The sequence below is a fragment of the Lycium barbarum genome, chromosome 11 (genome assembly GCF_019175385.1).
Source record: "Lycium barbarum isolate Lr01 chromosome 11, ASM1917538v2, whole genome shotgun sequence".
Classification (NCBI taxonomy): domain Eukaryota; kingdom Viridiplantae; phylum Streptophyta; class Magnoliopsida; order Solanales; family Solanaceae; genus Lycium; species Lycium barbarum.
Genome location: NC_083347.1, coordinates 11,938,850 through 11,961,043, shown reverse-complemented (window position 1 = coordinate 11,961,043; position 22,194 = coordinate 11,938,850). Strand labels below are relative to the sequence as shown.

The 22,194-nt window shown below is 32.4% G+C and overlaps 2 protein-coding genes across 2 annotated transcripts; one reads left to right on the top strand and one right to left on the bottom strand.

The window, feature by feature from the left end:
- Positions 1-7,697: 7,697 nt before the first annotated feature.
- LOC132617599 (chaperone protein dnaJ C76, chloroplastic) lies at positions 7,698-12,591 on the top strand. The gene is made up of 9 exons (XM_060332639.1): positions 7,698-8,183; positions 8,878-9,006; positions 9,079-9,208; positions 9,550-9,670; positions 10,593-10,674; positions 10,967-11,020; positions 11,900-11,938; positions 12,040-12,139; positions 12,225-12,591. Exons 1-9 carry the CDS (start codon positions 7,914-7,916, stop codon positions 12,350-12,352), a joined length of 1,053 nt encoding a protein of 350 aa, XP_060188622.1. The 5' UTR covers positions 7,698-7,913; the 3' UTR covers positions 12,353-12,591.
- Positions 12,592-20,078: 7,487 nt separating this feature from the next.
- On the bottom strand, positions 20,079-20,867 carry LOC132619434 (uncharacterized). Its single transcript, XM_060334341.1, has one exon. The coding sequence runs from the start codon at positions 20,865-20,867 to the stop codon at positions 20,079-20,081; it is 789 nt and encodes a 262-aa protein (XP_060190324.1).
- Between the last annotated feature and the right edge of the window lie 1,327 nt (positions 20,868-22,194).

Below are 22,194 nucleotides of genomic sequence, written 5' to 3'. Positions count from 1 at the left end.
TATGAATGCATTTCCAATTTTCCTTAATCATCTATTATTGTTATTTTCTACTTTATTTATCAAATCTGCCAACTCTATGATTATGACATAAGATGAAGACAACATACATCCCGAGAGAGTAACAAAGGAAATTAGAGGACAAGACAAAATTCCACTCGGAAGAAATCGAAATAGCCGATAGGTGATGACATAAGCCTGAAAGCTAGCAATTCAAGAAGAAATCAAAGGACGACATTAGGTTAGACAGCCTAGTTTGCAACCTTTCCTTTAATACAGGTACGAACTACGCTGACCCGATTCCCATAGGGGATACGTAGGCAACCCACATAGGGTTCGGTTGGATTATAACAGAAAATCCAAAAATCCTTATGTAAGGAGAACTACACATGGCCTGATTCCCTCTGTGGGATTCGTAGACTATCAACATACGCGTCAGTCATATTTGGGTAGAAAACCAACAAACCTTTTACCATTTACACAACAGAACTACGCTGACCTGATTCCCTTGGTGGGATATGTAGGCAATTCGCATCGGGTTCGGTCCCTTTATCAGAAAATTTTAAACCGTTTCTATGTACATTACGAACTACGGTCCGACCTGATTCTCGTGGTGGGATACGTAGGAAGCCCACATAGGGTTCGGTTGCACTATAACAAAAAATCCAAAAATACTTATGTAAGGAAACTACACATAGCCTGATTCCCTCGGCGGGATTTGCAGACTATCAACATACGGACTGTCGTATTTAATTAGAAATCCAACAAACCTTTAGCCATTTACATGACAGAACTACGCTGACCTGATTCCCTTGGTGGGATACGTAGGCAATCCACATCGGGTTCGGTCCCTTTATTAAATCCTCAAATCATTTTTATGAACCTTACGAACTACGTTCTGACTTGATTCCCTGGAGGGATACGTAGGCAACCTATATAAGGTTCGGTCACACCACAACATAAGTTTAGTACACCCTTCTGAATCAAAACTGGGGCATATTTTGGAAGATTAGAGTTAGATATCGACAATATTAAGGCTACTAGACAGGAAGTATTATAGACGAATAACGTTTTCAATTGTTTCAGAAGTGTCACAATCTGAAGCTGGCAGAAATATTTTACAACTTACATACATATATTTACATATATATCTTTCCTTACATACATATATTTCACAACTTATATACATATAGTTACATTTCCTTATACATATACTTACATACCTACCTTTCAAATGAAATACTTTCTTTCAATTGTTTCACTACTGTTCATCTACCGAGGCTTGAACGGAGATCACACGATCCAAACAAATAAGACGAATGGAGCACCAACAACGTCAAGCTTCGAGTCAACACGAATCAACTTCCCTCTCCCAAACTAAGAATTTTTCTTTGAGTACAGGAAGCTAAAAACCGCGAGATCAACAGTCAAGTCTATCAATCAGGGCCAAAAGCATCATTTGGCTCATTATGGCCTCGCCTCAAAAGCCAAACGGCTTTATTTCCAACTTTATCGTTAATTTTATTTTTATCACAATAACTTTATGACTTTATTAACAAATATACCTGTTTTGTAGGTTGTCGATATTGAAGACAAATTAAATTAGGATTACATGTCAATAGTTTGGCATGTCACGATACTGTCAACATCATCAGCCAAACGGCTATGCTATCACCTTACTCCATACTTTATCAATTATTTTATCACTCACTTTACCTACTTTAACCACTTTACCCTGAACTTTACAGGAATCAACATTAAATCTCCGAAGACAACCGGAGGCATCATTTGGCTATTCAGCCTCTTCTGCATTAGCCAAACGGCTACACCATCACTTTACTTTACCAATTACTTTATCATTTACTTTACTAACTTTAACGACTTTATCCTGAACTTTGCAGGGATTATCATTAAGTCTCCGAAGACAACCGGGCGCATCATTCGGCTATACAACCTCATATGCATAAGCCAGACGGCTATACTATGACTTTACTCTCTACTTTATCATTTACTTTACCAACTTTAACGACTTTATCTTGAACTTTGTAGGGATCATCATTAAGTCTCCGAAGACAACCGGGGGCATCATTCGACTATACAGCCTCATATGCATAAGCCAGACGGCTACACTATGACTTTACTCTCTACTATATCATTTACTTTACCAACTTTAACGACTTTATCCTGAACTTTGCAGGGATCATCATTAAGTCTCCGAAGATAACCGGGGGCATCATTCGGCTATACAGCCTCATCTGCATAAGCCAAACGGCTATACACTTACTTTACTCTTTACTTTATTATTTTACTTTATCATCTACTTTACCTACTTTAACGACTTTACCTTAAATTCCGCAGACATCACTTATCATCAAGTCCTGGAAGACAACCGGAGGCCTTATTACTATCATTAAAATCTCCAAATACAACTGGAGATATTATTACATCCTCAGCATACACATCACACAAGTCCTTGAAGACAACCAGAGACAACATTTGGCCACACTGCCTCATTATAAGCCACACGGCTTCATCCTCACTCTAAAGATTCCTCCAAAAGCGTCATCTCAAAATTCTATATTTACGCTACCATCAATATTCAACTTTGTTGTTTCTACCCGAGGGGAAACCAAGCTGTTAGTGTGGCTTGTTGGAAGTAGGAGCTTGGAAATAGTTCACCAAATTTTGTAGCATAATTAGTAATTTATTTGCATTAATATGTAAATATTCCTTTTAATCAAATTTCTATTCCACTCCTTCATTATGTGCCACGTGGTGACAAAATCTATATTATCCAGTAAAAAACTTTAAGATATGGTGAAATAGTTTAAGTTGTTTATAAATCTTTTGAAGATACAATATGTCCCCCATGAGACATTTGATTGTATCCAAAAGATTTGGGAATTTCACGGACCTTTGATTAAATGCTCGAGTTCTTTTTTAATTTTTTTGTAAAACTTTGCTAATAAAAGATGTTTTCATTCCTTTTGAACTTCCATATTCTACCTATTCTTCTAGCTGTTCTGCGTCTAACTCATAATCCTTTTTTTCGAATTTGTAGTTTAAAATTTATGTCCTTCCATTACTACTAGTTAATCTCCTCCTAGTTTATGTGATGTAGTCAAATCAGGGGCGGACCTACGTGCAATTTAGTGGTGCTTCAGAATCCGTTAAACCCAACGTAGACTAGGTATATTTATATAAGAAATATATGAAATTTGAGTATAAATGTTAAAAAGGCACCCTAAAAATTAGTAAGATAGCTTGATGCTTTGGTTTCCAGACGGAACCTAAAGGTTTGAGCAGCAGGAGACCCGTGTTTGAACCTGCTGCTCAACACTTCAATTTTGATAACGGAAAAGGGTCAAATATACCCCTGTACTATCAAACAAGGGTTAAATATACCCCTCGTTATACTTTGAGTCCAAATATATCCTTTCCGTTTTACTTTGGGTTCAAATATACCTTCTTTTATACTTTGAGTCCAGATATACCCTTCCCCCGTTAAAATTATTCAAGGTGGACATGAGATATGACGTGACACTGACAATTCGGTGAGGCAGACACCGCATGGCATGCCACCTCACCTCACCACCCCAACCCATTTACCCTTCTCTTCTCCATCTTCTTCCACCACTACCATCTCCTCCCTTCCACAACCTTTGCAACCATTAGCACCACCACACCATCACTTTTTAAGGTCCTAAACTTAAATGAAATGTGTATGTGTGAGAAATTTTTTTAATACAATTTTCATACACAAAATTGTGAGCGAAAACTTTAAGCCTTGAATATTGTATGAAAGTTGTTACAATGTTGTTGTAGTTGTATTAATTTTTCAGAAACCTAATATGAACTTTATATACGAAAAATGTGAATGAACTTCTAAGTCTTGAGCAAGATATACACATTTCATACTATTGTCATACATAAAATTTTGAGTGTAATGTTTAAGCTTGGATCGAGATATACACATTTCATACGTTCTTCGTACATAAAATTTGAGCGAACTTTTTAAGCCTTGAGCAAAATATACACATTTCATATACAAAAATTTGAGCGATTATTTTAAGTCTTGAATGTTGTATCAAAGTTGTATACAATGTTGTAATAGTTATATTAATTTTGCAGAAATCTAACATGAACTTTATACACAAAAATGTGAGCGAAATTTTAAGACTTGAGCAAGACACAAATTTCATACTGTTTTCATACACACAATTTTGAGCGAATTTGTTAAGCCTGGAATGAGATATACACATTTCATACACTAAATTTTGAGCAAATTTTTTAAGCCTTGAGCGAGATATACACATTTCATACATAAATATTTTAGCGTAAAAAATATTTTATTTTTTTTAAAAAAAGTTTAAAATAATTTTTTTTTAAAAAAAAGCATGTTTTGTAAAAGATTTGTAATATTATGTTTTGTAAATATAAAACTATCGTCATGTTTCGTAAATATTTCTCCTTAAGATGTATATATACGTAGTTATCCCTTTATTAAATTCTTTTACTGATATCACTAATTGTACATTTGTACTTAAGTTTTAACAAAGAAGCAGTACTTATATTTGTTTCCCTTTATTTTATTAAACTAGTTCATGAAAGTAGCAAAGTCAAGGTACAGAGTACTCATAAAAGTTTTAATTAGAAAAAAAAAAAATTGTGTTGCGTTCTTTTCTGAAACAGCTCCTTTACTATGGTTGCCTTTTTAATTATGTATTGTTAATTATTTAAGTTGGTCACATAATTAGCAGGCGTTTGGACATGCAATTTTATCTCATGAGATAAAATCCCAAATCATCCAAAAAGGCATGTTTTGGGATTTCAAATCATGATTTCAAAAATTTTAAATGTAAAACTTGACCCATAAATTTATATTTTGTAAAAAAAGACCCATAAAATTTTTAACTGTAACAATGTTGGTTCGTCTTCTCGGTCATCTGATCGGAAAATGCATGCTCGACGTAAAGGGATTGTTCGTACCATGTGGGAGGATTATATTAAAGAGTAGTTACATTACTATTCATGTATTTTACTTTTTATTGAACTAAAGTTTGATCAATTGATGTTCTATTTTTTAGAAAGGTCTTCTAGTAGCGGATTGATTTTATTATAAACTATGACTTGCTCATTTGGTAAGATTGTATACGAATTGAGAAACTTTTGATGGTTTTCACAACTTGTGGGTTTTACTGTTTATAAGAAAAAATACAATTTAAGAAATCCAAATTGCATGTCGTCCGAACATGATTTCATCTCATGATTTCAAATCATGTCCAAAGGAATCCTTAGATAACTTACTAAAAGAATTGTTAATAAGGAACCAAGTATTGCAGGAAACAAGTATTAAAGAGGCACAAATAACTTAATGTTTGTAAACTAACATAATTTGAAGTATGTAAAACAATTTCAAACTAACTATAATTGTAAACTGAAAAGACATTTTAGCATTTTGTGAATTTGTTAATATAATTTTTAGTTTAAGATAAAAATAGATGTTTTGGTATATATTGATTAGCCACTTGTAATTTTACCAGCTTATGCTAGTAAAATATGATGATTAAAGCCTAGGTCTAAATACATATATACACACCATATTTATTCTTTCATTGAGGGATTTAGCGAACTCAACTATAAATAATAAAGATAAAATAAAAAATAAAAATAACTCTTAACTTATTTTAATAGATGCTAATTCCAATTAAATTTAAAAAATAATCAAATAATAAATCTTTTTCTTAATTTAAACTTTCTTTTCCTTTAAAAAATGCATGCGAGGAAATGGCATTTCTTTTCGTTTTTCTTAGTCTTAGTGGAATATTATTTTGTAAAATTTACGCCATAATAACCTTATGCTAGTTATCTCAAATAAGTTAGGGTCGACTAAATTTAAATAATTTAATCATGTCTCAATGCGACAACATAGCTAATAATTTTGTAAAATTGTGTTAAGATAATACATAAATTTATATTTTCAAAATACAAATTAAATATCATTAATGAATAAGAGCATGATAAATTTAATAGTAATTTCAAAATTTACCTAGTGAAAATGCTATCTACAGAGTACTTTTTCAACAATAAATGAGTTCTTTAAAATTATTATATTTTCTTATCTTTGTCACAATTGTTTCAGTTAGATATGACATCACCATTTTAGACAACTTTTAAAGCATTTTAAAGGATTTCAATCTTGTTATAATTACCTACTTGAATGTGGCAATCTAAGTAATAAAGAAATAAGGTAGGGGTCAAATTATAGGATAGAGAAAGTACATATCCATATGCAAAAAGTTATTTGAGAATTGAGACCATGTATTATCAAAATAGGTTTGGAAGTGCCTTGATTTATTGAAAATATAATTTGGCATATATGCAATAATTATCAAATACAAGGGCTAGATTAAAAGTGCAAACCATTTGGTTAGCAAGCTTCCCAACAAGAAAGTTAAGAATTAACTAAGGTCTACAAAACCCATTACAATGTCACTTATTATATATAGTAATTTTTACTGATATCACTAAAATTGCTATTATATATAAGAGAGGATCCCAAAGTTTAGTCCTCACATGAATTTTTTTGTCCATTTTTTCCCTAATTGAAATTTTAATTAATTTATAATTTTTCACCCATTTTGATAAATTTGAATAATTTTATGGGTTTCTTAAATGCTACAAGGAGTGATAGTGACACCACAACAGATTTATTTATTCAACCAAATTTAAAATCAATTAAAAAATTATTATCTTTCTTTTATGTGGAAATGATTATTAAATTTGTTTCAAAGTATCTTTTTTCCTATGAAATTAAATATAGACAAGTAAACAAGTTATCGTTACATTACCTTTCTACCTAAGTACTTAATTATAAAATTAAAAATTATTTTTCATATATAACTAAAAATGTTTGAAACAATAGGTGAAAAAATGCAGTTAAGCCCTCTGAATAATGACAAGAGGGAGTTGCTCAGATGGAAGCACCCACCTCCAACCCCAAAGTTGTGGGTTCCAGTCACCGAGGAACTAAAAGGAGAGGAGCTCCTGGGGAGGGGTAATGTTTTTTTATTTAAAAAGCTTTCCGAATTATAATAATTAAATAATTCAAAACGAGAGTGATCATTTCACATTTTTGAATATTGGATTTTTACGAAAGATGAAATAATCAACATTTTGTATAATTTAGGACAAGTGGTTAGTTAAAAGTATACTGAAACTATATCGTGTAAGAATTACAGGATAGATTTCTTTAAAAAATAGATTAAATTAATAAAAAGCACATCATTTATTAACATACATTTTTTAAGGACAAGGAAAGATTAGAGTAAGAAAAATAAATAATTTCATTAACTTTCCAATTTCTTTCACCGTTTCAAGATTTTAATTATTTAATTATTAAATGCTATTTTTATTTAAAAATTTAATATAGTTTGATCCGAATTTAACACGCAAATGCCACTAGTATAGTATAGTAAGTAGGAAGAAGTAGTATTTTTTATTGTCGACCTTAGTTCTAGATTTTTTACGCCCCCCCAAAACTATTCACCTTGTTCTAATTAGGAGGACAAAGAACTTCAGATGAAGTGTGCAAGTAAAATCCTCCACGTTACGACACGTTTCATTGCTTATTCAATCACGTTCCATCCTACGCCAAACCGTACAAGATTCATTCTTTCACACATGGGGACAAGGTTCCACTAGATTCTTGGAAAACAAATGGTTCTCAACTTGCCATCTCATCATTTTCCTTAATAATTTTTCTTGTTTCAAAAATTTTCCCTCCTCATAAACTTTAATATATTCCTCAATTTACACAAAAAAATATCCCAAATCCATTATTTCTTCATCCTTTTTATTATTTATCTTTGATCCATTATTGAGTCAGTTCTTGATTTTTTTTGGAAGGTGTAAAGATGGCTCAATTGTTGTCACCTGTTTATACTGATTCACTGAAATTACAAAACCCAATTCAGTGTTTCTCTTCAAGAAGTAAAGGACAATTTTTGGCTAATAATTATAGTAATTTGAACTATAGTTCAATGGGTTATAATTATAGTAATTTGAACTATAGTTCAATGGGTTATTCTGGAAGGAAGAAAGGATTTGGGAGAATTAAAGTTGCTTATCAAGATTCTGCAGCATCTGAGGAAATTGCTGATGATTATTATGCTGTTTTGGGTTTGGTAATTTACTTTTTATTTCTCAACTTTCACTATATCCTTGTCTTTTTGCCAATCATTAAGTTTTTAGAAAGGAAAAAAAAAAGCTTTCTTTTTGTATAAGTCCAGTCATTAACTTCTCAAAGATCAAATTTTTACTCATTCTTTTGCTGCATGTGTTTTGGAAAAGGTAATTGAAACTATTTTTTGCTTTTCATGTTGTAGTTTTGGTTTCTGTGATTACTTGCAACAAATTTACCAGTAACCAACCTTGAATCAATGGTTAAATTTTAACTGCCAATTGAGAAGCTTCATTAATACTCTCAAGGAAGATATGCCACTAGTTTATAGTAACAAATGAATGCAATTGTTTGTACTTTATCAAGAAGCTCAATTTGCAGGATTCTAGAGGCGGATCCGGAATTTGAAGTTTGTGGATCCTACAATGATCTTAAGTTAATAATTCATAATCAAATATTCATAGTAGATATTTAGTGTATTTCTTAATACATATATAGGAGGGCGAAAGCTACTGGGTTCATGTGAACAACATATGTCAGACTTTTGATCCACCCCAGTGCAGGACATGCAAATGCATATTTCTAGCATAATTTTGCCTCTAACTTTTTCAATTCGCTTGCCTGTTTGCCTTTTTGTGTTCTTTTTTGTCATGCTAAAAGATATGTCGTTAACGTTTTAATGGCCATTACGTTGCCAGCTTCCTGATGCTACGCCTGCTCAAATAAAGAAGGCATACTATAACTGTATGAAATCTTGCCATCCAGACTTGAGTGGTGATGATCCCGAGACCACAAATTTTTGCATGTTTATCAATGAGGTCTATGAGGTGAGTGTTTGACTATTTGACAATGCATATATTTGTCGTGCTTATCAATCGCTAATCATTATAGCGCTCTAGATTCTTAGTGATCCTGTGCAAAGGAGAGTTTATGATGAGATCCATGGGTATACTGCCACAGCAATCAACCCTTTCCTGAGTGATTCATCGCCGAAAGATCATGTATTTGTTGACGAGTTTAGCTGCATAGGTATTATGTCTCACATTTTATTTGTTTGTATATATATGTGTGTTACTAATTGTCTCTTTCAAGTAGCTGTTTTGTTTGTTTATCTTCCTTAAGTTCAGTTCCCTTTTTCCTGATACTGAATTCTTAACGGTCATATTTGTACTAATGAAAGCAGCTTGAATTTGTGTAGTTTATGTGCAAAGTGTTGCAATATCAGTTCTTATTTTGTCCCAAATTTGTTGAATTATGTTAAGTTTTGTCAAATCATAGAAATACAAAAAAAAAAAAAAAAAAAAAAAAAAAAAATGGCAGCACCTTCTTGGAAAAAAGTATGATTTAGAACACATCTCTCTTCTTCACAGGCTGCAAAAATTGCGCTAATGTTTGCCCTAAAGTGTTTGGCATTGAGGAAGACTATGGAAGAGCTAGAGTTTATGATCAATGTGGAAACCCTGATTTTATTCAACAAGCTATAGATAGCTGGTAAGTTCTTGCTTTATAGATGTAGCTAATTGTTTTGAACTTCGATATCCAATCTGCTAAAGGTCTAATGTAATTCTGTACTGACAAGTTTATAGTAAGAATAGACATATAGTTATTATTTCCTTTCTAGTCTCTGAATTTGGTATGATCCTCATGCAAAGCAACTAAAGTTGCAAAAATGATACTGCAGATTCGTAATTTAAAGTGCAATGGGGCTTACATTTGTGATGTATCTCCTATGCCATCTTGTTTCGTCATTTATTTTGTTATGCCACTATAGCATGTTTCAAATATCATATTCTTCTTCTATCGAATGGCTGTGGCACATCCTAAGTGTGGGTAGATTTTAGTCAACAGAGTCTAAGGCAAAATGTACAACTCCTTTATATCACAATGATTATACTACCAACTTCGCCTTCCATAAGTAGTTATAAGCTGGTCAAATAAGCTTGAAGTTTAGAGCTTATGCTTGTGACAAAAGCATACGGAGAGTGTCTGTTCAGAAGATAGACTAACATAATAAGTTTGCTTCAAGTTATGGACATATCGACATTGTTAGTTTTAACTAAGATTATTATGCTATATCAGGCTTCTTTTTTCAAAAAGGAGAGGAAAGGAAATTTGATTTATGTATTTATGCCTGATGACATTGGAAAAAAATTGTTACATACTAAATTGGACTTGTCAGTGACTGCAGAATCAACAATGTTGTCTCTTACCAAATATGGAAGATCTAACTAATCCTTATCTAAAGCATTACTTTGTTTCGTATGTCTTGGAAGTTAGGAGCACTGTTTTTATTTGCCAATACTGTTCGTCTGTTTTATGATCCTTAAATTTTGTACTTCTGCTATTTCCATCTCGCAAATTTTGTAAGAGAAATATATTGCTGAGTCAAACTACTAGTTCTTTCTCTTTGCAGCCCAGTTGATTGTATACATTGGACTTCCGCTGCACAGCTATCTTTGCTCGAGGATGAAATGCGAAGAGTAGAAAGAGTAAATGTGAGCTACATTTCTCATTTAACTTTGCAATTTCATGTCCATAGCAAATCCAGTTTGTGTTCCTTTAGGGTTCTACTGCAGTAAAATGCTCGATGACTTCACAAGTTGTTCTGGTATTCTGTGATCCGTCTAGATTATCCATATATTTGCTTAAGTTTTGGCAGTAACAAGTTTCTATTGACTCTATCGACTAAACTAATCTGCTTCTAGACTTTTCTCAAATTCCTTATTTGTTTTATCGTCCTTTTTAGCTTGGTATTGAGTGTAACATGTGTATTTTATGTGTCAATAGGTCGCCTTCATGCTTTCAGGAATGGGCGGTGGAGCCGTTGATGTTTTCAGAATGGTATTCCGTAATTCCGTTTTATGTCTCTTTTGTTGGTTCATTTTGTCAGTATGACTTTTGTCACTAGTTGATATTTTACCCTGAAACCTCCATAGTTTAGTTACAGCTTACGAAATGGCTTTGAGCGAATCTATTTTCTATTTTAGTATGTTTTTTGGGATCCACATCTAAAGAACTTTGGGAAGTAGTTGCAGTTGGAACTGGATCCGAAGCTAGAAATATCTAATGCTTCAGTTGCAATGATACTGGAGAAAAGGAGATTAGTGTATTAAGGTGTTTGAACTATGCTCTAAGAATATTTAGTAAGAACCAGCTAGGTCGTGATCAATAGAAGTACTCAAGCTTGAGAGATACACCTAGAACTCTGCTTGATTTAAAAATAAAAAATAAAAAAAAAGAGAGATACACCTAGAACTCTAGAAGATATCTACATGTGAAATGCCTAATTAGATGTTTATTTTGCTAAATATTTATTCAAAGAATTTATCTGAGCTTACATCACTTCAATCCTCATATTGAAAGGATGGAAAGCCAATTCGTCAAGAGAGTTATCCATAAGCATGTCTTTTCATACTATCTTACCCTATGTGAAATTGAAATATTATTTTCACATGATATCTGTAACGGTTCTATTCTTTGATTCGTTGAAACAACCGTTAGTTTTGTTTTTTTTATTTGGACTTGTTGGAAATGAGAGAAATACTTGGCCAATGAAACTATGGTTTGGAAACACTTAGTTGACAGTCGGCTGAATTATCAAGTCATTTTAGGAACCTGGTCTGATAATGAAGCTCTGTGCGGTTAAAGTTCAGCTAATTATTTGCTCTTCTGCAATTCACTTTACACATCTGAATCATGTCCAAACACTTCATGATGCAGGCGTGCACACGGTGGGAAAAACGACAATCTAAAGTCTTGGTAAGAACTCCAGGCCCAACTAAAATCAGAATGATGAGAATATTAATAGTTGTATCATTATAATCAGATGGAAAGCTGGAATGACATGTAAGTTATTGCAGGAACAAGCTAAGATCAGAATGATGAAGAAGAAAGATTCTGAGAAAACTGAATCATACTGGGATAACCTATGGGGCAATGCTAAAGACTACGCAAATACAGGTTGAAAAAACAAACCTAATTGAACTTGGTTGGTTGCTAAGTAATGCATATTATCACATTACCTAATTTGATTTCGTTGATGCAGAGGAGGAAGTGGGAGAAAGATCAAAACGAGCTGCCGCGGCTGCTCGAAGATGGAGAGAGTACTCGAGGAGAGGCGCTGATAAACCTCCTACCTTTAAACTTCCCGAGGCCATCTCTAATGACAATTGACATATAGTTGCTAACAACTTTGTAGTATATGGTACATGCATCTCACCTTTGTAAAATATGGTACATTTAGATATAGCCTATTCATGGCAGTAGTCATGGTGCATCCCCATATCAATGTAATTATATAGCCAAAATTGACCTCAGTACATCTGTATGTAAGATTATTCATAATTCAATAAAAGTTGTATAACCTGTGTATCCAATTAATGTTATTAGTGATTGATGGTTCTATATGATTACCTAAGAGTGCAACCAATGAGATCTTTCATTTTAGCACCAGAAGTGGGAAAATCCCCACTTCTGTGACAGCACCATATTGTTTGCTGCCTCAGTGACTTGATAACTGAATAGTATAAGGCAACTCGTTTGTGTCATGAACTAATAAGCACTGCTTATTTTTGTCTGCAGTAAGCTAATATAGAGCCCATTTGGATTGACTTATAAGTTGGTCAAACCAGCTTATAAGCTATTTTTAACTTATTAGGGTGTTTGGCAAAAATAGAAAACAACTTAAATTAAGTTAAAAAGTGCTTAAAAGAAGTCAAAACCAAGAAGTTGCTCAACCCATTTTTTTTTTTTTTTTGCTTAAAAGTCATTTTGTATTGACCAACAACTTTACCCTTTTATCCCTTATATTTTTTGTTAATTCAATACTGCCCTTACTTCTAAAAATCCTTTAAGCACTTTTATCCAAACACGTAACTGCTTATTTATAAAATAACTTTCAGCACTTAAAAAGTACTTTAAGCACTTGTGCGTAAAAGCCAATTTTTTTCAGCTAATCCAAACGGGCTCACAGTGTTTGGCGTAACTCCATATTTGCATTGGTCCTCTTTTTCGCACGTATGACACAGAGTGTCAAAATTCCTTATGTCCAATGGACATGTTTATTTTAATTTGTCCTTGGAATTTTTTATTGATGCTTCTTTGTGCTATATTTATCCGCCATGCTTATACAGAATGGAAAGGTGAAGCATGGCTCAGATTTGAGTTGTTTTTATTAACCTTGATAAAGACTTGGGATATCATTGGTGCCATAGAGTAGGAACAACACATTTGGTATCAAAGATCTCTTATGTCATTGGATGTATTATATTCTTTCAGCACTTGCTCTCTTGCTACGAAAAGGACCCTGAGAAATAGGTCCTCTATGAACTTGACTTTGCATAGCACACATTTTTTTTCTGGTTTCCTATCCGGTGTTCCGTGCCCGCATTGAGGCCCTACGCTGGAAAGTTCCGCACTAGGGAGTAAAACGTTCCCTAACAATGCGACTCCATATCTAGGGCTTGAACCCTAGACCTCTGGTTAAGGATGAAGTATTTACCACTCCACCACAACCCTTGTCGCATAGCACAGAAAACTTGGAACATGATGAGAATAATATGTACCTTCAATTGTTCTAAATTTTACATATGCAGAGCAGTTTTTCAAATCTAATTTCTGTTTACTCCTATTTTGTGTTATGGCTTTGCCAAGTATATTAAAAAAAATCTTCCATTTTTGGCATGGCTATTACTTTAATCAAAGGTTGTTGAAGCATATCGTTTACCTACCCCCACCCCTCCCCTTCTGGGGCCTTTTTCTTTATTCTCTCCTCTAGGTGACTTTTAAAATAATTACCGTAAGATGTACACCATCAGTTTAATTGTAAAACTTATTCTGCAAGACACTTCTGTAAGCTATGTCGCTCGGATTCTCCAAAAAAACACTATTTTTGGAGGATCCAACACTCACTAGTCGATATTTTTAAAGAGGCAACATAGTTGGTAAGTATGCTATCAAACTACTATACTGTTTTTTTTTTTTTTTAAATAAATTCACAGTTATGTCTCTCAAAAAGGAGGGAAAAAAAAAGATATGCAGAATAGATGTTAAAAGCTTTATAAAGGCGTGCAATTATCTTCAGTACTTGGGACTCATTGGAGTGTGATTTTCCTGTAATATTATGTTAATGTCAAACTGGTTGTTGTGGCAAACAATAGTCGACTATTGTATACTCCTAGTTGATATTTGGTATTATTGTCAATATTGTCATCATAATTCATATCTCTTTCTTGGTGGTATTTTTTTTGGGTAATTTGTTGGTATATCACTTTCACATTTTTTGGATTGGTGGGTGGAATGGAAGGAGAGGCTGTAACAGAATTTCTTATGATAATGTATTAATGTGTTTAAAGACTCTTCCAGCCTTTGAAACCCAGCAAGATACTGAATAGTTCATTTTGGTTAAAATATTTTTAAAAGAAATTTAAGTTATATGCGGAGACATGATTGTATGTTAGTCAATCATTTTTAGCAGGTTATCATTCTAAAAGCTAAGTCGTCATAGAGATCAAGTATATTTCTTTCTACACCTGATTGTATGTTAGTTATCATTTTTAATTTCAATGTTTGAAGAGCTTTTCTTCATCAACCACCCTTAAGACTACATCATTTATACATGGAAACTATCTTTAAAATACCGTCAGTGTATGTAATTTTATATCCAATTTTAATTTGATAGATTATTTTCCTCTTACGCAGTAAGCAAGCACCATTAGTTACTCACTTACTCCAATCATGGTCCTGTTAGTTGGAAAATCAAGTCAATTTCGGAATGGCCTAACATCTATGACCACTGGAATAACTGATCATGCAATCTGACTGGATTATTTTCGTTTTTTTATTTGGTTCCAGTTAGCGGTATGATTAATATATTAGTGCTTTCCACAAGATTAGCACATTTTAGCTCAAAGAAGCTTGCCGAAAATTAATTAATGGAATTTCTAAGAAAATTAGTGAAGTCCATCGTCATTTTCAATTTGTCGTTGTTGACCTTGCGTTTGTAAATGGAATTCGTTCAATTAAAAGAAATAGTTATCGGATAAATGTAAGTGATTGATGTTATTCTTTCCGGACCAGAACTTCTTATTTTTAAGGGCGAAATACCTCGATTTTTTTTAGAACATGTCCAAATCAAATAGCAATAATTTAAAGCACTTTTTTTACACTATTTCGAAAATCTAATGACTCAATTGTATGAATATATAAAAGGGAAAAGGGTCAAAAATACCCTCTACTTTCATAAATTGGCTACTTTTACCCTCCGTTACAAGTTGGGGCCAAATCTAGCCCTCCCGTTACAAGTTGGAGCCAAATATACCCCTACCGTTAGTAAAGTTTCAAAAATAGCCCTCATTTCTAACATATTTTGACATAAGCAAGCCTAGTCATTAGAATTGGGTGATATGGACGCTACATGACATTTAACTTATTATATGTGATGCCTACGTGATAAGCTTTTTAAAAACAATCTGGAAAATTGATTTTTCTAAAAACAAATCTTGAAAAATGACTTTTATTAAAAATCTGATTTTTTTTTAGATTTTATAAAACCCACTTCTTAAAAAAAATCTAGAAAATTGGATTTTTTATTAAAAAAATCTGGAAAATGATTTTTTTCAGATTTGTTTTTTAAAATATTAATCCAGATTTAAAAAAAAAAAAGATTTTTAGGACACTTTTTAAAAAAAAAAAAATACTTTACAGTTTTCCAGATTAAAAAAAAAAACATTTTCCAGATTTTCGAGAATATATTTTTAAAAACCGGGTTTTATAAAATCAAAAAAGTTTTAGATTTTTAATAAAATTCATTTTTTACAGATTTGTTTTTAAAAAAATCAATTTTCACGATTGTTTTTTAAAAAATTGTCACGTAAGCACCACATAGAATAAGTTAAATGCCGTGTGACATTCATGTCACCCAATTCCAATGACTAGGCTTGCTTATATGGAAATATGTTAGAAATGAGGGATATTCTTGAAACTTTGCTAACGGTAGGGGTATATATTTGACTCCAACTTGTAACGGGAGGGGTAGATTTGGCTCCAACTTATAACGGAGGATAAAAATAGCCAATTTATGAAAGTTGAGAGATATTTTTGACCCTTTTCCCCGTATAAAATACAAGAACATGTTTATGTTGAGAAAGTTCATATAGGTAGGTAATCTAGTTTTATTGACAACGTCGCTATTAATTAAGCCGCCTTAGTTTTTGCCCAAGACCCAAGTGTTTGTTAAATAACGATATTATATGGAAAACGTGTTTGATTCTTTAAGAAAGAAAATAATCTAATTGAGAGGTAATAATGCGTACTCTCTCCGTTTGAATTTATGTGACATAGTTTGAATCGACCTAGAGGTCAACTTGGTACATTAAGTTCCCGCTATGTGTGGGATTCAGAGAAAGACAAGGTTCTATTGTACACGGCCTTATCTTGCATTAGGAATTTTTTTATTTTTTATTTTTACTGAGCTGGGGTTCGAACCCAGCTTAAAGACCACCAATTTGAAGGGCAAAAATTAAAGACCACCCCAAATGAAGGGTAATCCGCGCAGAAAAAAGTCCTGCATTTATGCTAGATGTTGTTTCCACGGCTCGAACTTGTGACCTCCTAGGCAACAACTTTAAAGAAAATTTGAGAACTTTTGAAACTTGTGATTTAAAACATATCATAATATTTATGTGGCTATAGTTTTTTTAAAAAAAAAACTTGTGGCCTTTAGGCTTAAACATATCATAACATTTGCGCGAGTTTCATTTATAGTAAAATAAAATGTTTAAAATTAATTATTATTTTAAATTTAGAACGTGTCATTGTTTATGAAACGAATTCAAAAGGTAAGGAGGAGAGTAATATTTAAAGCAGAGATGAAGGTATAGAATTGGATAGGTCATATATGGAGGCAGCACATACGTAATTATGTGATTATATCAGTTGATATGATGTGCTAAGGCCAACACGAAATTTCCTATCAAATTATGTTCTCTATATTCCACCTCGTCTTACAAAGTAATTAATCTGTATCTATAAAAAATCAAATATTACTAGCTACAACTTTCCAAAAATCACTTTAGGTTGGAGTTCAAAATATTCACACGTCTGATCATGGATCAGCCAATTGACACTTTAAGTAATTAGTAAGAATTTAACTTTTATGACAGTTTAGGATCAACTTCATCTCATCCAAAAATTTGCTTCAAGTACCTTTAGAAAAGCTTCGAGAATTCAAATTCATTGAACTAATCGAATTTAATTTTGTTATATTGCTTTCTATATCAATCTAAACTTACTGTTAATTCCCATTACTTGTACAATACACAAGTTGGATCAATAGTCATAGGTTTAACTTTTGTATTCAATTAAATGGTGGACATTGACTAGGACTAAAGAGAAAATATTCCAAGATAAGATGCCATTTGCCAAAAATCTTTTGAAATATTGCCAACAAAGATTAATTGGATCTATCCAGAAAGTTCTTAGCATGAAGCGCTCTTTTTTTTTTTTTTTTGATAATATGTACATTCATACAGATCAGTGTTTTAAAAGGCGAGGGCGTAAGGCGGGGCGTTTTACATACGCCTCGACGAGGCGTAAGCCTCGAGGCACGGGGCGTAAGCCCCATGGGTATTTAATTTTTAGTATTTCTTAAAATAATATAATTACAATAAATATTTTTTAATAGGTAAAATTACATAAAAAATAAAAGAAAACTGTAAATAATATATATATATATATATATATATACGTGTGTGTGTGTGTGAGAGAGAGAGAGAGAGAGAGAGAGAGAGAGAGAGAGAGAGAGAGAAATGATCAAAGCAATCCATTATACACCGCTTATAACTTGTAATTATATATAACATAATTTTACAAGTATAAACAATACAATGAAATAGAAGCTATTATGAAATACAAATCAATTCTAACATTTTAACTTTCAAACACGGAAAAAAACATACTTTCTTAAAACATTATTACTATCATACTATTCATTTTATCTCCCTATAAGCAAATAATCAATAAAATTTATCAATATTACAATTAAAACATAACTTCTTCATGAACAAAAAATAAAATTATATGATAATTCTGATACATAGGATGTATGACCAATGACAAGTGAAAATGTACAATTCCGCTACGTTTTTTTTTTTTTAAATTAAGTGATATTCACCCTCACGACGTTCTCAAATAGTAAATATCCAATACTACGACTTGTTATATGAGTTACACCCAATCTTCTATTTCTATAGATGAAAAACTATTAAGTATCATTATTTTGTTAAACAATTATGAGGGTGAATGATTTTAATTAAGAAATTTAAAATATAATTTGTGTAAGAACTGTTAGGCGAGCCCTAGGCGTTGGGCGTTAAGCGTGTTTAGGGCGTACGGTTGGGCGCTTAGGGCGTAAGCCTCATAGGAACTAAGCCCCGCACGTTAGCCCCAGGGCGTTTTGCCACTGCCCTGCCCCGAGGCGAGCCCCGGGGCGAGTCCTAACACTGCCTTTTAAAACAATGATACAGATAAACAAAAAGTATACGTGGAAAAGTCAATATTGGTTGGTCTACACAATGTTAATGTTGACTTCTAGTGAATGGCACTCATTAGGATATTCAGTATGTAGAATACAAAAATTGAATCGACCAGTTCAATTTCTTTGAACTATTCTTCCTTTGATGATGACTTTGAGAAAAGAAAGAAAAAAAGGAGTGGATGTACATGTTGGAATGGTTAAAACAGCAAGAGGCAATCACTTAGGGCTCGTTTGGTAGGTAGTTAAAATTATCCCGGGATTATAATTCCGAGACTAATTTATCCCATCTATTGGGATTATTTTATACCATCCCAGTATAAGTTGGATAAGAGGGGATATCCCATCTTTTGGGATGAGATGCATTTTATACCTTGTTTGGTACAAGGTATAAATTTATCCCAGGATAAATTTATATTTTCTACCAAATATGGTACAAAAAATTAGTGCCGGAATATCCCAGCTTATACCATTCACCAAACGACCCTTTAGACTTTGTAAATTTGAAAGTGCAACAGCAATAAATGATACCAACGTTCTAAATTTGAAAGTGCACCATCAAATTAAAGGGAGTAGTACACATTGAAAAAAGCTTTCTAGTTTATATTTAAAAATTACTCTTTTATTTTAAAGTATTTAAGTAATTATCAGGAAGTTTTTTTTTTTTAAACCTTATTTTGGTTAATTTATTTTCATTATAAGCTTTAACGAATGTCCACCAATACCATAATTTATTTTCATATGTTATTCTCAAATTTGTGAATATGAGTCGTTTATATTGGCTATTAAGATGGATTATTATCATTTTATTAAATCTATTAAATGATTGGAAGAGTCACATTAGACTTTTCTGATCAAAATATGTATTTCCCGATCAGATTTATATTTTAGTTACTTAAATTTAATTAGATGACTATATGACAAAGAATGTGACTTTTGTATTATAACTCTTCACTTGAATGACCATCGATTTTTTCAAATTAATTTTTTTTTTTTCAAGTTGGGTGAAAATTATAGGAAATAAGAATTCAAACTATAACAAAGATTAAAAAAGAATTCGGTATGTTTTGACAGAGCTATTCCCTGTAGTGAAAACTGAAACACAACAGATAAGAAATACTATGAAAATGTCATTTTCTTATATTCAAATTATAAGAGTACTCATTTCCTGTTTATTTTTTGGATGGCAATCAATTAGTACTAGATAGAAAGCTTTCAAAGATGGTAATGAATTGGAATATGTTTCAGCAGAAGAAATAGGCCATACAAAGATATCACAGTTGGACCAACAAACAAAGAAGTAACCACTTGAAATTCCCCCTTTAATCTTCTTGAAGATGATTAAGAGAAGATTAACAGTGCCATTAACTACCTAACAGTAGAAGCAACAGTATGAGCCCAAAACTTTAACTGATCTTTAATTTCCATTTCATTTCCAAAATCAGATTTAATCCTCAAACTTTTCAATGGATTCTTCTTTCCCCCCAAACTTTTCTTTTCTTCCCAAACACCCCATGCTTCAGAAAGATGAGGCCTTGAAATTCCACTTTCATTAATTTCCTCAAAACCCCTTTCATTTTCCCTTCCTAACCTCTTCAACCCAGGAATTATTGACACCAAATTTGAATCTTTATCTTTATCTGAAAACTCAAAACCAAGATCCATAAACCCTTTTAACTCATCAAATTCCAGCTCTGATAAACTTTTACTATTATTACTCTTCCTTCTTCTTCTAAATTTTTCTCTATTTTTAATACCTCCTTTATCTGCTTCAGATGAAAATTGAAACTCATTATATTCTTTACCAGATAAAATTGGCTGAAGTTTAGCTTCAATAAGAACAGATTTTGGAGACGGGGATTGTGATTTTTCTGAAAAAATACAATCTTTAGAGCTCAAACATTTGTCACTTTGTGATCTAACCATAAAAGTTGGAGTTCTTGAAAGTTTTGAGGTCTCTTCAAAAAAAATTTGTTCATTGGGTTCAAAAGTTGGTGTTCTTGAAAGTTTTGGGGTCTGTTCAAGAATAATTTGTTCATTGGTTTCAAGAATTGGGGTGATTTCTGGGTTTGTTGTTATAAAGGGTTGTTTGGGTTTCAGTATTTCAGATTGAAACCAGTGAGAATCAAAGAGGTTAAGCAATTCTTCAACTTCCATTAATGTTGCCACAAAAAAGGAAAGAGATGGGGGGGGGGGGGGGGGGGTTTAGAAAAAAGGTTTTAGAAGTGTAGAGATGAAGAAATGGTAAAATTACTAGTTGGGGTACATTATATATAGTGCCTATTCAAACTTTGTAATTATGTTTACTTTATTAAAGTAATGCACGTTTATCTCTTAAAAAATGGTTCTTTGAAAGGCTCCTCTTACCGAAAGGGGGAAGGCATCAGGGAGTTGGGGGTGTGTGGGGGGGGGGGGGGGAAGGGAGAGCATTTTAGTCAAATTATCTATTTTTATTTAGAAATTAATATTATTTTAATGGGTGTGCAAATGGCTAATTATTTTTATTTTTTTATCCGGATGGAGTAGCTCACTAAACAAACTCGGCGCGACAATCTGTGAATGAAAAAGCTGTTGGTGAGAGAAAAAAATCTAATTTAACATTATATTTGATCATTATTTTCAAATTCCTTAGAATTAGAGGGAAAGAGGGTTGAGGGCCTCAGCGTAGGTGGGGAGGAGTTGCTTAGCTCGCCAAAGATTTTGGTTTTAAATTTTTGAATAATATCGAGAGATTATTTAAATAGCTTGTTTGTTTATCATAGTAGCTCCTTATATTAAGGACCCGTTTGGCCATGAAAATTATTCACTTTTTTCCGGAATTTTTTCATTTTATTTGGAAATTAACATTTGGTCATGAAATTTTCAAATACAACTTGAAGTTGTATTTGAAATTTAAAAACACCTAAAACCCTATTTTTACTTTTTTCAGTTTCTGTACATTAATCAAATATTCTTTGCAAAAACTATAAACAAACACAACTTCATCTTTAACTCCAACTTTAAAATTCTAAATAAAGTAAAAAATATTTGGTTTTCATGGCCAAACGCCTACTAAGTTTTCAAAAATTTCTAAGTCTTTGTCCATAAGACTTTAGCGTTGTGTTTATGTCCAAACACAAGTTTAACTTCTAAATGCTGTTTTTATGTTTCAAACACTTTTCCCCCTCAAATTTCAATCAAACCGTGTCCAAATTAGTGTGTGAAAAAACAAGCTTTTTCGTATACAAGGAATAGTACAATTAACCTATCTTTTAATTTGACGGTATGCCACCATTCTTTCAGATTGTACTCTTTTGTAGAGGTTTTGATCTCATGATCTGCCTTGGTATTTTTTCTTTCTGTTTTAATAAAAAATAACCACATCTTGGTTATATATTATTTATTTAAAAAGGAACCTACTATTCACTTTTAATAAAGATTCTTCCGGAAGGATTGTTTTTCTTAAAACTTTTTTTATTTAAGAAAAAGAACTACTTTCACAACT